General features: G+C 33.8%; 1 protein-coding gene across 1 annotated transcript in view; it reads right to left on the minus strand.

Annotated features, from left to right (window-relative positions):
* Positions 1-1,288: 1,288 nt before the first annotated feature.
* Positions 1,289-15,967, minus strand: part of LOC143244811 (uncharacterized) — a 62,022-nt gene continuing 47,343 nt past the window's right edge. Inside the window, exons 2-4 of the mRNA XM_076490163.1 lie at positions 5,831-5,974; positions 4,553-4,751; positions 1,289-3,083 (exon numbers count right to left, since the gene is read on the minus strand). Of these exons, the coding sequence (XP_076346278.1) occupies positions 2,671-3,083; positions 4,553-4,751; positions 5,831-5,974 (756 nt within the window). The 3' untranslated portion in view covers positions 1,289-2,670. The remainder of the gene's footprint in view (positions 3,084-4,552; positions 4,752-5,830; positions 5,975-15,967) is intronic.

The following is a 15,967-nucleotide window of genomic DNA, read 5'->3' on the forward strand; positions in this document are numbered from 1 at the left end:
CAGGAACATCATTTTATTGATATAGAAACCGTGAAAGAACGTTTATACCATAATTTTTGCACGAAGGTTCACTGGTTTATTACAGCAGTATTGTTAAATTAATACCAAAGTTAGGAGCTGCAGTCAAAGAAGCATGTGAGTGGAGATTGTTCGTTCATTCCTCCCAAACTAGTGTAAAAGATGTTCTTTCACAATGTTAACATATATACATCTGGAAGTTCCAGTTGCTCATTGGGTTCAGTTAAAAGAAACGTAAAAAAATCTCGATCTTTATTATAAGGTCAAATTAAAACAAAACAAAACATGGTTGCCTACTTTGTAGATACTTAAAAGTCCTTTGTATTTTGTTGAGTTATACAAAGTTTCCATTTTTGTGTGAATGGGACAACAGAGCACAAAATCAGCACTGAATAAAGAATCAATGGCCATACAGTGTCAGCCTGATAAAAGGAGAGAAAAACATTAAATATGAAAGTTTGGTTAACACAAACAGCTTGTAAAAACCTTAGACAACAATTTCAAGTATTCAAGTGGGAAATTCTTAGCTCTTTCAGATGCGAAACTTAAAAAAGGGATTTCTTGGACCTCAGATTAAGAAATCGACTTGGGAAGAACATATCGACAGAACAATAAGGAAAGTTAAAAAAGATGCGTGAATTGCCTTTAAAGATATCATTAATAAATTTTTAGAAAACTACAAGGGTCTAATTTACTAAAAACTTTGAATTTATCGAGCATGATATTGACAAAAGTTGTGTTGTAATGTGATATTGAAAGATCATTTCCTACACTCACATATTGACTATTCCCCCAAAATCTCGGTATCCTCTGCAGAGAACAAGGTTTCGTCAAAACACCAGAGAAATGGAGGGAAGGTGAAACATCAATATTGTGGCTGATGACTGCTGGTTATTGAAATGAGATGCTCAAGACGCAAATATAAAATAAAGTTCATTCATTGCATGTAGTTTTGAAGCTAAAAGACGTAATTTCACACACATGCGCAGATCAAGATGAGAGACGATGAACGTTCGTCTGACATCAGTGTTCTTCGTTTTCTTTAGTATATTTGAATTTTTATCATAAAAAATAAGTATTCATTGTGGTAAATCATACACTAATTTGTAAAAGAATTAATAAATAAAAATCCTTACGTGATAGGATAAAAAAAGGATATTTTCGAAATCTGCGTAACTAATTATTAAAGAATCCGTTATTAAAACGAAACTTTTTATGAAGTTTAAAGTCGGAAGCCTTTTGTTACATGGTATAAATAAAATACTCCAAATAAACAAAGGTATTTTATTGATTAAACACAAGTATGGCGGTGTTTACCCGCTACACAAGTACCAGCAGAAAATCTTCTCTGGTTTTTAAGAGATATATTCCCAAAATTATACGAAATTACTTTCATTTTATTGTTACTAGCATTTTACTACTACTACTACAAGATCTTTAGAGGCGATTCCTCTTTCTCCTAGCATTAAGAAGGACTAATAACTGTACATTCACAAACAGAAAAGTCTCGTTGAACAAATGATCGCTATAATCATGCCTGTTTGATTATAATTGGGATTAGTTTGTTAGTAAATAAATGGTTTCTTAAAGCTAAGCCTCTGGCAAAAGCTAACTAAAACTTCCATTAATTGTATGCGAGCAAACATCTTTAATATAATTGTTAGGTACACTAAATATTACAGTAGATGTTAGCTATACACATAATAAACAGGTATTTTCAAGCAAAGCAAATATGTACTGTAAAACACATGTTTCGGTACGTAAATGCCTTTAAATTTTTAAAAACAACTTTAAGCACTTTTGTTTTGTTTTAAATAAATTGGAATTCATAAACACGTTTTTACTGTTGTACTTTCGATAGTATAAATATTAGGTGTAAAATAATGCAGTGATAATTATTTACGTATATCTATTGTTGTACTTCATCCATGTAGTTTTATAAATACCATTGTTATTAACATTTCTTTAAGCGCATCGGTGCTTTGATATAATAAAAAAACTACGTCATAATTTTACAGATACTTTTACCTCTAATTATCAATGTAGTAGTGTGGTTTAGGAAAGATATGCGATATCAAACGAATTTAGAATTTTGAGACATTCTAAGAGAAAAAAACATTTAAAAAGAAAACTATCAGGTATTGAACCAAATGTGTGTTTCAAATTTAGTAAGCCTAAATGAAACGAGTTATAATGGTATAGTAATATACGTTAAAACTAAGAAACTTCAAGAAGACATTCAAACAAAAAAAAAACATATTTAGAAGGGTATAAATACTCGAAAAAAATATATTTTCTAAAAGTAAAAAATTGTTGCAAATTAATTTCTGACATAGGTAGACATCCAATTAATAGTATCTTAAACTATTACTGCACTGCTTCTAAAATTTAATATGTTTACAACTACTACGTAAAATTACCATTATACCAGAACACTGTCGGAGAGAGAGAGAGAGGGAGGTACAAGAAAAGAAAACGTAAAACGGATAGTAAATTAAAACAGTCATATTTCTAAGAGAGAATAAATTTGGAAAACGTTTATTAATAATGTTAATTTTACCAGTCAATTCTAAACATACAGTTAGGACAAATATTTAATACATGAAACCACACACATATATAAAACCCAAAGTCGAGCAATGACAAGGGTTTCTATGCAAAAGGTTTCTTCATTTTGGCGTATGTTTTCAAAGTCTTTTTCTTTTCAAATGCCTTCTTTAGTTTTCTGGACTTGTTGCTTCGAGTTTTCTTACCCCAAGGCATTTTTTGGTAGCCAGGAATGACTTCGTGTGAAAAGAGATGAGGTTTATTGTGATAAGTACTATGAGTTGGGCGATGTCTTTGCTCAGGGTTGCTAGGGTTATGCAAGTTAACGTGGTGGCCTTGATGACTATTGCTATGGGTGTGTGGTCTGTTGTTTTGGCGGTGCATGTTGTCAAGGTGATATTGATTATTACTGTCATGATGATGTTGCTGGTGGTCTTTATGATGAATCCCTTGAACGCTGCTGTGATGAGAAAAAAACTTTCCCGATTTCAAGTGGCCAGTCGAAGTCTTCCCTTTAACTATAACAGAAAATAACTAGATAATTTCATAAACTTTGCCATGACGGAAAATAGTAAAAGTTAGTGATTTGTAAAAAAACTCTTTGAACTAACAGTGAATATATATTTCAAATAAAGGTATTCATAACTAATTAAAACAGTTGAGCTATTTCCGATTACCGTGATATCAGTCAAAGATTTCGTTCAGAACAAGAAAATCGTTTGACCACAAACAAATAGCTTTGTTAATGTAGTGGCCGGCAATTACAAAATGAACCGAAGTTCCAGTTTGTTTTTATTATACTAATAACGAGAATTTAATAAATGTGTGTGTTTAGAAATGGCATACTTCTTATAATACAGAACAAAGTTGTAGACATTACGTTTCAATTATTATTTTACGACGTAGCTCTAAAACAAAGACTGAACGTAATTAAATTGAAGCAAATAACAAATAAATGAGTTATGTCTAAATCTACAATTTATATAGATGCCACTACAGAAAAACAAATTGCTAAGCAATAGATACTGTTACAAATATTACCTTCTATCAGATTTTTAGGCGATAAATTATTACTTTAATGGCACTAACAATAGTAATATGAGAGTTACCAAATAAACTGTCCTGCCTTACATTTCGCCTAACTACATTGTTCATTACTAGACTTATGCAGAGATGCCAACTATTTCAAATGACTGAGCGTAACGACTGTAGACAGAACCCTTTCACAGTTTTAGTCCTTTCAGATTTGCCAGAAACAAGACAATCTTGTGAACGAGGCCTCTTTTTTTTACCAACTTAGAAACACCAATGCGATCGTTCACATGCCGCTTAGAAAACGAGAAATACCCATCTCCGCGAGCGCTGATTGACTGACAAGCACTGATGACTTAACTATGGATTCCCCCACGTACCCAGTATGGAAAGCACCGCACTCAAACTATTGGTAAACGTTGGAAATACAAATATTTTTTATTATTTCAAGCACAAACATGATTATCGCAAGTAGTCATTTGGACTATGTCTTTTATTTATTACCAAATTTTATTTGTATCTCACTAGAAATTTTCTTTTCGCCCCTTTCAAGCCCTGGGAGAACAATTTATCACTTTATTGTATAGGCCGAAATAATATATAATAATTTGGGAGTTCCAACAAGTTGTAATATTTGTCTGTATGAGCGTATAGTCGTAATGTATACACCAAAATCGTAATGATTACGCTCAAATCGTAATGGTTGGCATCTCTGCTTATGTACATTGGAATGTGTGTTTAAAAGTGAAAATGCGACTTAAGCATTGCTTGTAACATTTGATGGGGAAAAGGCATAATAAACTAGTATCTGAATTTTTATCTTATTCCTGAACTAAACTATTAGTTAGGTTGAGCTAAAATACAGATAATTATATGAGAGATGACGACACGAGCAGTAACTAGAATTAATTGGAATTGTAAGAAAAAATACGTCTTTGTATTGAAAGGTACTTACTGTGTTGGTGGTGTTCTTTGGGGTTGACATAATGTGATCCTTCATAAGTCAAATGTTGAAGATGAAGGTCTTTATTTGCCCAAGTGTCCAACCTCTTTCTAGTAATATCAGTATCGACCGAAAGATGGCTCTGCAATCTAGCCTCATGCGGAGTCAAGAAGTGAGGAGCATGGTTGCGCACTAGCTTGGCTTCCTTTCCCTAACGAAGACACATACAAAAATTACCGATACATTTTTGATACAAAGACCAGAATTAAAAAAAATAAAAATAAAAACAGGAATTGTTAAAAATTTAGTTATTTAGTATTTAAACGTTTAATAATTTTGGGTTATTAAAACTGCATGTCGGACATTATTTTTTCATTCGTTTTACAACTAACACAAATCTGCAATATACTGATTAATTAAAAACATGTTTTGGTACAGGCTCTTAACTGTGTAATAATTCTTTCTATGGCGACAGAACTTTGTGCTAAACCGCACACATTGTTTCAATCATTCTAACAAGATAAATTTACTTTAAAAGGGCATACTTTTTAAGCACGGGTCTTTCAAGAATATTTTCTAAATTAGAAACAGAGGATTCCTTGAAAATATTTGCCAAAAGAAACTGGGGGACGGCGTGTGTACAAAGTTACACATATTATCTTTCCTCTCTTTGTCGCAAACAGATTAATATCGGATTTTAATGCTGTTAGTAAATTTATTGTTGAATTACCAGGAAACTCTCAAAATGGTTTTGATAGAAACTTTATTTATATTACGGCCTTGTTAACAAGGTATAGTCTTTATCATCAGATCCTCTACTATATTAAAGCACGTATGAAAATCTGCATAATTTTCTGTGCTATCGACGATTAAATAAATACGAGATACTGATACAACTTCAATACCCTCTTGTTTTATTTGTTGTTGGCAAGAATTAAACAGCTGGTGTCTTATCTTAGAGAACTGCATGCACATTGAAGGTCTTCGAATTGTTTAGTTGTAATGCAAGTTGTTCTATGATTGCTTATCATAAGTGCTTTAGCTAGATAAAGTAAATCATAGGATAGCAATAGGTAAAAACAAAACATTGTGGTATTAGTAAAACCATGACGAACAAACTGCTAATATCTGTATACTAGTTACAATAAAGTATATTATAAATAAAGAATTTATTATAGTGTTTCATTCGAGTTCTGTTCAGAAATGTTTCAAGTACCTACAACAATGGCTTAATAAGTGCCATGAATCTGAAAATGACTTAACTAAGTATATGATATGATAAATACTCACAGAATCATCGTGACTGTGGTGGTGGGGGCCATGAATCTTGTGGGCACGATGTTTCTTTTCCGCCTTCTCTAGAAATAAGGGTTTTTGGAACAGATGCTTGTCATGTTTTTCATGATTATGAACTTTGTGATGATGGTCATTTCTCTAAAAATATTGAAAAAAAACAGCAACTAGTAAACCGTATACATACCACTATTCAATCACTAGCTCTAGATGTTTCTTTATCCAATTTAATTACAAAGTATAGAAGTGGTTCTCAAATTGTGGTACACATACTACTGGCAGTAAGCGACAAAATGTAGAAACCATAAAGTTACAAGTCCAATTTAAATTTCCTGCCTATTTATATGTACACACACAACTCCCCACACTTCCATAACAGTCCTCCTCGCCTGAATAGGCGACAGTGTTTCTTTTCTTCAACTTGACAAAGCTTGCACCATATTCTTCAAGTACGCCTGCCTTGAGTGAATATTAAAAACAATTTTTGTTACTAGTTTTTTCCCTCCTATATTTAATATAAGATCTGGGTTTGTACTTAAAAAACGTTTTATACAAGTGGTACGTGAGTCCGGAAGGTTTGAAAAACACTGACATAGAGCTTTAAAATATATAGGTTTTACCTTTCTTTTAGTCGAAATACGGTATGAGCATGCAAATAGCAACTGTTATATTCATTGCTGTCACTTGGTTCAGAAAAAAGGCGTTTCGCAAAACTTTTGTACAAAAATACATTGTTAGGATGTTAATGATGCTATTCATCAAACATAGAATAGAAACACTGAGAAAAGCCATACGAATAAAACAGCATTATGTAGCGTATTTTTACTTATAATAAAAAACAAAGTATTCAATGTACAGTACAAAACTGGTTTATTTTGGTTTAAGGACCTAACACAAACAGTTGTGAATGCTGGTTTAAACGCACATAGGCAAACGAATGGAAACAAAGATCTTTATCATAGATCAACAGTTCTCAAAACTTTTCGTGCACAAACCACTTTCGTGGTGCAAAAGTCTCTGCGCAGTACTGGCGCAGATAACTATTTGCTTTGCGCCAATAAATGCCAAACAACCAACCAAGCACCACTTTATCAGACCTACGCAACCCATTCCGTTCTCTTCTATGGCTTCGGCCAACATTTTGTGTCAAGGACTTGCGTTTTGGACTAATCCAAAAACCATGTGGAGGACCTTCGTGAACCGCACATTTAGGTTTAGGTTATGAAACACAAACAAAGCATATCATATACTTAGCTTTAAAATGAGTGAGCACAGAAATATTCCATTTTAGCTTCAAGTTCTACAACACCTCAGCTAAATTTAAAAATTCATATAAGAGCAAACAAACAGAAAATTTGTTGTTGAGGTGCATCTCACTAAAAACAAAGTGGATAACGTTTAACAAAGCTTAAGATAATGTTTTCTGATATTTTTTAGATGTTTTTTGTAAGAAATAAAGATGGAATGAAGTAAAGACAAAGTTCAGAAAAAAAAAAATATTTTACTTCAACAGAAATAACGATGAGAAACTGTAACGTCCGTATGAAATATTCTGTGCACAAATGTTTCATAATTTCGAAACATTCAAATTTTAGCTGTAAAGGCAATTTAGACAAAATTGTAATGTTTTATATCAACTGTACGTGTACAATTTTAATTTAACGCATAAAGAAATGCTGAAAACATGCCAATGTCAATTGTTAAAAACCTGTATGTGTAGTGGTTTATTCAGCCATATAGTGAATCACACAAAGTATTTTTTTTTTTCTAGAACTGGCGTATTAAGTCACATCACATCCTTCTGTGCCAGGCGAACAGACAGGCTGGTGGAAATGTACTCAATATAGCTTCTGAATCTAAAGATTTTACGAGAAATCTTTATTGATATTTTGTGAAACAAGTAACTTGTACGCAGTGAATTCCAGCATTACTAGTGGTAGAAGATAGTACCATAAGTATAGCCACTAGGTTTTAATACCAGACAGTATCAGCTGTTATAGTTATTCGATTATTACCGGTAAAATAAGATAGTACCAGTACTTATCATGGTATTATCACGTATTAATAACAGTATTTGTCCCATTAATTAGATCCAGCAAAAGAATTTCAGCAGTACTTATAGTCACGCATATATTACTTGTGATAGGCCAATTGACAACAGCAAAAACAGAAAAGTAGTTCTGGAAAGTCAGGCATTACTAAACAGCGTTAGTAGCACCTTATTAATGCGTATTAGAAGTGATATGGAGTGGATCCGCATTAACAAATAGCGTTAGTGCTATCTTTAGTGACAGGTATAACAAACAGTACTGGCTTGGTCCAGCATTTGCGAGAAGCTCTCAATACGAGTTTGCTCAATTTGACCGACCACGTGACCTCTTGGTATTCGTTTAAAGTCGTTATAGTTTTCACACTACTAACTTTCAATACCTAATGCATATCTTCACAATATTTGGCAGAATTTCAATAAATCTTAAGTCTTTTACAAACAAAAACTTATGTTTTTAGTGAAGTACTTGTAACACAGTAAAAAAAAGTCCTTGAATATATCAAGTATTTTTACTAGTCCGTGTACTAAATGATTTTTTTGTTAAAATTAAAACTTTTTTACATTTTAAGCTCAAATTTCTTTTATCTAATTTCTAAAGACTTCTAAATACATTTCAAATGGTCTTTTTCAGCAAAACTATATTCTATGTTATTTTCTTGACGCTAATTGTCTATTAGGTTGGTCATTTTCACTGTTTTATTAACCACCAAAACAAAATCGAAATAAATCTAGATTATCCTTTTTTTTCTTTCTAGGAAGACTTCAGATCGTAACATGAAACTACATTTGTTTATCCCAAGTAGCTTTAAATCGTAATAGTGTACATCTACTTATACTTAAATTTTATTGTTTTTATTGCTCTTTGAATGGTGTCCGACTACTATGCACGCCATTGTACGCTGTAAATCACCTGTGGAACGGGGAACTGTCGAATTATATTAACCACAGGATGCTCACGTGGTGCCTCGTGAAACATTATTATTTATGTTATCTAATCTAACCTTAATTACCCTAAAGAGATCGTGAGTTTTATAAGGTCATCCCTTAAGTAATATCCGATTTTAGGTTCAGAAAATGATAAAGGATTTCAAGCGCTTTTAATGTTATTCAATCAATAATGTATGTTCCATTATCATTAATTACTTCCGACGATTCACGAGCTTCTGAATGCTACTTCTATAAAATTCTTGGAGTTTGGAGGAAAAGAATGCAGAGAAGGTAGTTTTGACATCTTCATGTGTTCCAAGCTCTATACCATTAAGATAATTTTGCAAACTTCAGAATAGATGATAATCAGATGGGACAAGATCTGGAGAATAAGGAGGATGTGGAATTATTTCCCAGTCTAGCTTTTCAAACTTTGCATATGTGATCCTTGCTGTGTGGGGCCATGCATTATCCTGGTGTAATACAACACCTTTGCGACTGATCAAAGCAGGCCTCTTTTCTTTCAGTGTAATATTCAAGCGCTCTAACTGTTGATAATAGAAGTCTGATGTAATCGCTACATTGAATGGCAGCAACTCAAATTGGATCACACCAACAATATCCCACCAAACGCTTAACAAGACTTTCCTAGGGTGGTGGTCTATTTTGGGCTGTGCTTTAGCCAGTTTACCTGCACGGAGCCATAGTCTGCGGCACTTAACATTTTTACAAAATATTCATTTTTCATCTCCAGTCACTAACCTGTCCAAAAAAGGTGAGTTACGTTCACGAGAATGCATAAAAGTGCAAATGTCCACTCATGCTCTGAGGTTAGCTTCTGTCAAATCATGGGGGACCCATTTTACAAGTTTTAACATCTTTCGATGCTGTTGCAGATTAAAATGAACTGTTCAATGAGTTTCATTAAGCTTCTGTGATAGTTCTCCAACTGTTACAGCACAGTCTTCATCAAGTGCAGCCAGCAGCAAGTCATCAATAAACTTAACAGGACGACCTGTACATGGCGCATCCCTTAAGCTGCAGTCACCTGATCTGGACTTCTAAAACCACCTTTGACATTTTCTCTCATTGAAAGACTCCGCACCATAAATACCTTGAATGTTTCGTGTAGTTTCTGCTGCACTATTGCCTTTTTTTAAACTCATAAAACATTATATACCTAATGTGTCCTCAGACACATTTATCTTCATAAGGGTTTATTTGATTAATGATCTGAAAAAGTGGAGTTGGGTTAGTTCCTTTTATTTATCTGAACATTTTTATACACGTCCTACTATATATTTTAATTATTAAAGCATTCTACAAAGACAGAAATGATGATGCACTTTCTGTATTAAATTTTCAGACATTACTTATGGTATGACCTGATACATTTTAGTCACTTTTATAATAAATATATAATAAACATGACAATAAAAAAATAAAGTACTCGCCTTTCTTATTTTACTGTTGACTGTCGATGACACTTAACCCTTTTTTTATACTATGGGTAGTTATGCAATAACTTTTTATTTAATGAAATAATGCACCAAATAACAGAATAATAGCATGCAAAAAGCATAGGATTTCCCCTAATTATCATAATTTTTCAATACAAAAACATCCAGCAAGTCGTCTGTTTCATTTAGAAATAATTCAATCCTTTCAACTTTTAATGCCACAAGCCTGTTCTAAAGTTAACTCATTTACCTTAAATATAATGCACTGTAATTTGACAAAATCTATTATAATAATAATTTCTGCCTATTCTGAAAGTGCGCGCGTATTTCATTTCAACGGATGTAAATATGTAGACTTTTTGTCTAACAACATATTAAACGCTTATCAAACTTTTTAAAACAGGTGTAACGTTAGGTCGTAGAATAACATGAGTTTATTTATTTATAGTATTCAGTATAGTAAAGTTTAGCCCCAACTAAACTAAAGCAAAAACGTACACAAACTACAGTGTTAATTTATACTTTTATTGAATACAGTTTTAACTAATGTTCAGCTTAAGACAACTGGAGTTTGGTGTATGAGATTAGAAATACTTTATATTATTCTAGAAATACTGTATTAAAGAAGTATTGTTCCAACAAACATACTACCTTGACCGCAAATATTTTGCGAGCCTCTAATCAGGGTTTGAAGTAAACGTACACCGATTTTATAGTAATGGCACAAATAACCAGAAACTATACATAGATAGGATTTTGAAAAGAAAATACAATTAATTGTTCCATCACTGGATTTTATTTTTACTCGAAATACTTTCACCTGTGGATAATAAACTATCTAAACAGAGAACTATAAACTGCATATAAAATGAGATAGTAATGTATATGAAATCTAATTATTTCATTAATTACTATGATCCTAATTATGCATTTATATCATTAACTTGATATAATTTGAGTGAATATGGATTAAATAATCATATTACATTAGTATATGATACGTGATGTATAACTTTCAATGTCTAATTATTGCATCAACTTTAAGTTATCACAATAGTATATAACATTTTGCTTTTCTTGAACCAAGATTTTATGTTATAAACGCCCCTTGAATTTCAACGGCGATTCATAAAAGATAACCATGCTGTAACTTACAGTCTACTCTAAGTTTACAAAGAAAATTCAAAACTTCTAAGCCACTACGTTACACGTTGAAATAGTAACTTCATACCATATATCACTTATTACAAAGGCTTCATAGAAAAAAGCTTTTTAACAAACCTTTACCCACCCTAGAAAAAAAATTGTATTAAGACCCTTACTACATACCAATGGCACTTGACAGTAACACTTTACGTAAGAGCAGAGTTGTGTGGTTTAAAACTAGTAGGAACAGTGACGTTAATTACAACACGTACTAACAAGCTGCTTCTACTGTGTACCATCACACACACTAAAAGGTTTTCATCTAATATGTCTCACTGAGATTCGAACACTTATTATTTTATAAGTTATTAAATACAGTTCACAGCTAAACAGTTGGAGCAAGTTGAATTTACAACGTCAACCAAGTTAGGAACCGAGTGGTGCTGGCTCTGCAGCGATGGCTTCCCTCGTGCATGATACCACGGGTCCGTAAACAATCAGCACCACTGGCGAGAAAGTGCAGTAATGCGTAATACCTTTGTTACATTTGTAACCATGGTATAGCGACTAATTGATTAGTTCCGAGTTTTTGTTTGTTTTTCTTCAGGTACAAACTTTAAGCTTATAACTCCGTCATCTCTTCGCTCATTTGAGATCTAATTATAGTTTTGTACTCAGAAGGTCAAACATTTTTATTGATGTATTTGCACACGCTCAAGGTCTCAAAGTTTCATTTTCTCCCACCCTGCCTAAAATAATTATTTAAGGGTAGGGTAGTAGATCTTCATGAGCAATTAACTCGACTCACGGATGTCTACGGCCTCCAAGGGTGTGTTGAGTAACAAAGACAGGGTGAGCACATGCTGATCAACTAACAATGCCACTCCTCCATGCACTCGTCCATTACACAGCCTGTCATTTGTGGAGAAAGGAAACTGCCGAACGGTGACTGTATCAGCAGGTTTCAGAAATGTTTACTCTAAGGAGAGAAATACAGGGCAGTAGGAAGCAATCAGTGTTTTAATGTCATCCAGATTAGAACGTAAACCTTGGCAATTCCATTGTATCAAGGTGGCCGTTTTTATTTATGTGTAGGTGAATTGGGTGGAGAACCCTTTTCTTTACGACCACGTCTTTTTCGTTACTGTCTTTATTCGAGGGATGTCTATTGACTTCCATGGATTCTGCACTAGGTCGATTGGGCAGGTCTTTGCTGTTGGAAGAGGATTCCAGTGACTGAAGACGTGAGCGAATGATCTTTTGCATCGTGAGGTGGGAGATGTATCCAAAGAAATGCATGCACACAAAACCAAAGGATGGAGATCTTGGGATTTGTTGGAATGTATGGAAAGGACAGAAATTTGCCCTAAAACTTTGTCTGAAAGTGAATGCAATATAAGAAAATGAGGTACAACAGGTGGTGCAGATGGTGAGGATTGCTGCTCAGAATCTTCAAAGCGTAATCGTTTACCTATAGACTGGTTTTTCACGATTTTATTAAAAATTTTAATTGGAGTATCCATGATGAAAAAGACAAATTTCGGTGCCCACTGACCCCACCCACCATAAAACCCTACGAGGGGACGCACTACAATGTCAAAGGCCACTGCAGCAATGCTAGAGTTTCGTGAGCACTATACCCAAACACCAGCATCAGATACAATGTCCACAACGCCTGTTGAGAATATCCAACACTGGTACTGGTTTGACCCTCGCCCAAGTGGACGAGCCGACTGACCCAAGGGCTTTCGTCTACAGGAATTTAAGGCCAAAGTGGTGTGTTAGGGTTGGACCCCTCAACCACCAGGATCTTCTTCTCCTCCTCTTCACGAGTTGCCACACACGGCAAACACATGGCTGAATGTTTAAATCCCAGAGGAGGTAAACTGAAAGAACAGAACCTTCCCTGGGAGGTCCCCTCACCAGGTACAGGAATCCACACCAAGGGGGTCACTTATTGGATGATAACAGTATTAATACAACAAAAATAGAAATTTGGTTGAACATATATTACCGTGTTTACCCCACACTACCAATTGTGTCAAAAGCATATCAATTAAATGTATTGTATATTCTATTTTGCGTCTGCCTTGTAGTCGGGCTTGTAATCATACCTTTAATGTAGAAAAACAAGTGTACCAAAAAATTTGCTCAAATCATGTTTCGATTTCATTTCATAAATAAGAGAAATTTTACACTTTGGCATTTCATTTTTTTTTTATAATCTGAACGGTGCCTTATGCGATACAATGACTAACTGGTACAAGTAAGAGGTGCAGGCATATCCATTCCAAATATACAGGTACTGTTAAAATGAAGAGCAGACAGTCTACAACACCTGCCGGCTATATGGCTATTCTGTATCAGATAGAGGCTTTTATTGTCATGGTTATAAAATCCCCTACAACTGTAAGTGCATACAGTATTCAGCGATATACTACAACTCGCACCTCACATTATCTGATCTGTAGCATTGTAAGCAAATCACTAGGTACTTCTAGTTCGAATTTTATAGATTAGAATTTATAATTTTTTTTGATAGAATTTTCCAAAGTTTAGTATTATACGTTTTAGCTTATTTCAAACTAATTAACGAGTTTTACCCTTACTAGGTTCTCTAATTTTTCTTTCGCAACCCGCCGATTAAAGTACTTTCATGCGTATTTCCTATGAGAAACGTGAAACTGATTTGCACTTTTCTCTCAATCATTTATCTTCTTTAAATTCCTTTTCCCTAACCAAATCGCACAAATAATAACGTTCCTTAATCTCCAGCTGTACAACGTCGTAATAAACTATGTTAAAGCGTCTATTTATCACGATAATCACGTACATTAGATTTACTTGGGAAATACAGTAAACTTTGCCAGATCCTGAAAGGAAAATCCTTTTTCTTTTATAGAAACAGGTTTCCACTTTATTTCTCGTATTAGGAAAAACGAATAAAAACATATACATGAAAAACCCATTTGAAAAATGCACTTAGTCTTGTAGAGCTGCACTTTTGCTTCTTTCAGCAAGACGTGGAATCCAGAGTTCCAAGCGATGCTAAAAAACACAGTTCTCCTGTCGAAAATCACCATGGAAGAAATTCTTAGTAAAAAATAAGAGAGAGAAGCCGTTAATATATCAACTAGATGACATTGCTAGAACAAATATTTAACCTGAGAAAAAAAAAACTAAAGTAGAATGAACAAACTGCATCAGTGTAACGGTTTGTTTTACTCGTAAGTTTCTGCTTGGAAGGAAATAACCAAGGAGATACGTACGGAGTACGCAGGTTATGACAAAGGAGAAATATTCCTAAATCATTTTACTAACCTAACCTCTCAGCCAAACTGATAACTTGCCGACGTACTGTTTTGTGAATTAAACAATTTAGCGTTTAATTCGTTATTCAGCAGACTAGACAATTTGTTTCAACGATGAACCATTTCAGTCAGACAATCCATGTATTACATACATTATGTTAACTCCAACGTCTGTGGTTTTTACGGAAATGAGTTGAAAAAGTCAGTTTTTGTACTTCGCTTTTTAAGAGCCTGAACTTATACATTAATAAAACAACAGTTATGATTTTCGTTTATTTATAGTTTAAGCACAAAACTATACAATACGTTGTCTATTTCCTGTCCACCACGGGTATCGAAACCCGGTTCCTAACGATGTAAATCTGCAGACATAGCGCTGATCAGTTACTGTATTTCGAAACGATATACTCGATAAATAAACGTGGAAAGCTGAGGTACTTGTCTGTTGTCCGGCTTATGAACAGTAAAAAAATGTGAGGGTGGATGCTATTAGAAATAACGCATATCCTAATTTCACACTATTTATAACATAACATACTATTACAGCATTCATTATTACTTCAACTATACACAAAGTTTTGTATAAGCTTCAATAACTACATGTATATACTTAAAACATGGTATGCTTATACATTATGTGGATGGTCAGGGAGATTTTGTAGGAAGAAGTAGCGGAGGTAGGGGTGCTTTCTGTCACTCACTTTCAACACCAACTCCTTAAATGTCCTTCAACGTGATTAATTAATACAGTCATTGTCCGTAAAAGTGTATTACGCACCGAAGTTGAAAGGTCAGGGGTCAAAATAAGAAGTTGGTATGACTAAAAAAACGGTTATTCGTATCAGCCGTATGGTGGATGTAGGTGGAGAAACTTCTGATGAATTTATGCATTATTTCAATAGTAAAGAGTGTTATTGTATTCTCAGAGATAGATAAGACGTTTCTGTGCCCTACCCACACTGTGTACGCATATTTCTTAATGAATATTTAGTTCTTTTAAAGATGGGAGGGTCAGGTACATTTAACCTCTTGTTCACCTTGCATGGGATGACTGCATGATTTCTGGATAATATTATTTTAATTAATACATGTGGGTCTTTGTTCCCGCACTAATTTTGACCTCTTTCAGGGCAGTGCTCATGTACGTAATTTTAGAAATGTCCATGTTATTGTTAAAGTTCTGCACATTACGGACAGTTCCACATATATTCATCACATTTTCATTAATTCTAAATCTCCT

The sequence above is a fragment of the Tachypleus tridentatus genome, chromosome 2 (assembly GCF_004210375.1).
Source record: "Tachypleus tridentatus isolate NWPU-2018 chromosome 2, ASM421037v1, whole genome shotgun sequence".
In the NCBI taxonomy this organism is placed as follows: domain Eukaryota; kingdom Metazoa; phylum Arthropoda; class Merostomata; order Xiphosura; family Limulidae; genus Tachypleus; species Tachypleus tridentatus.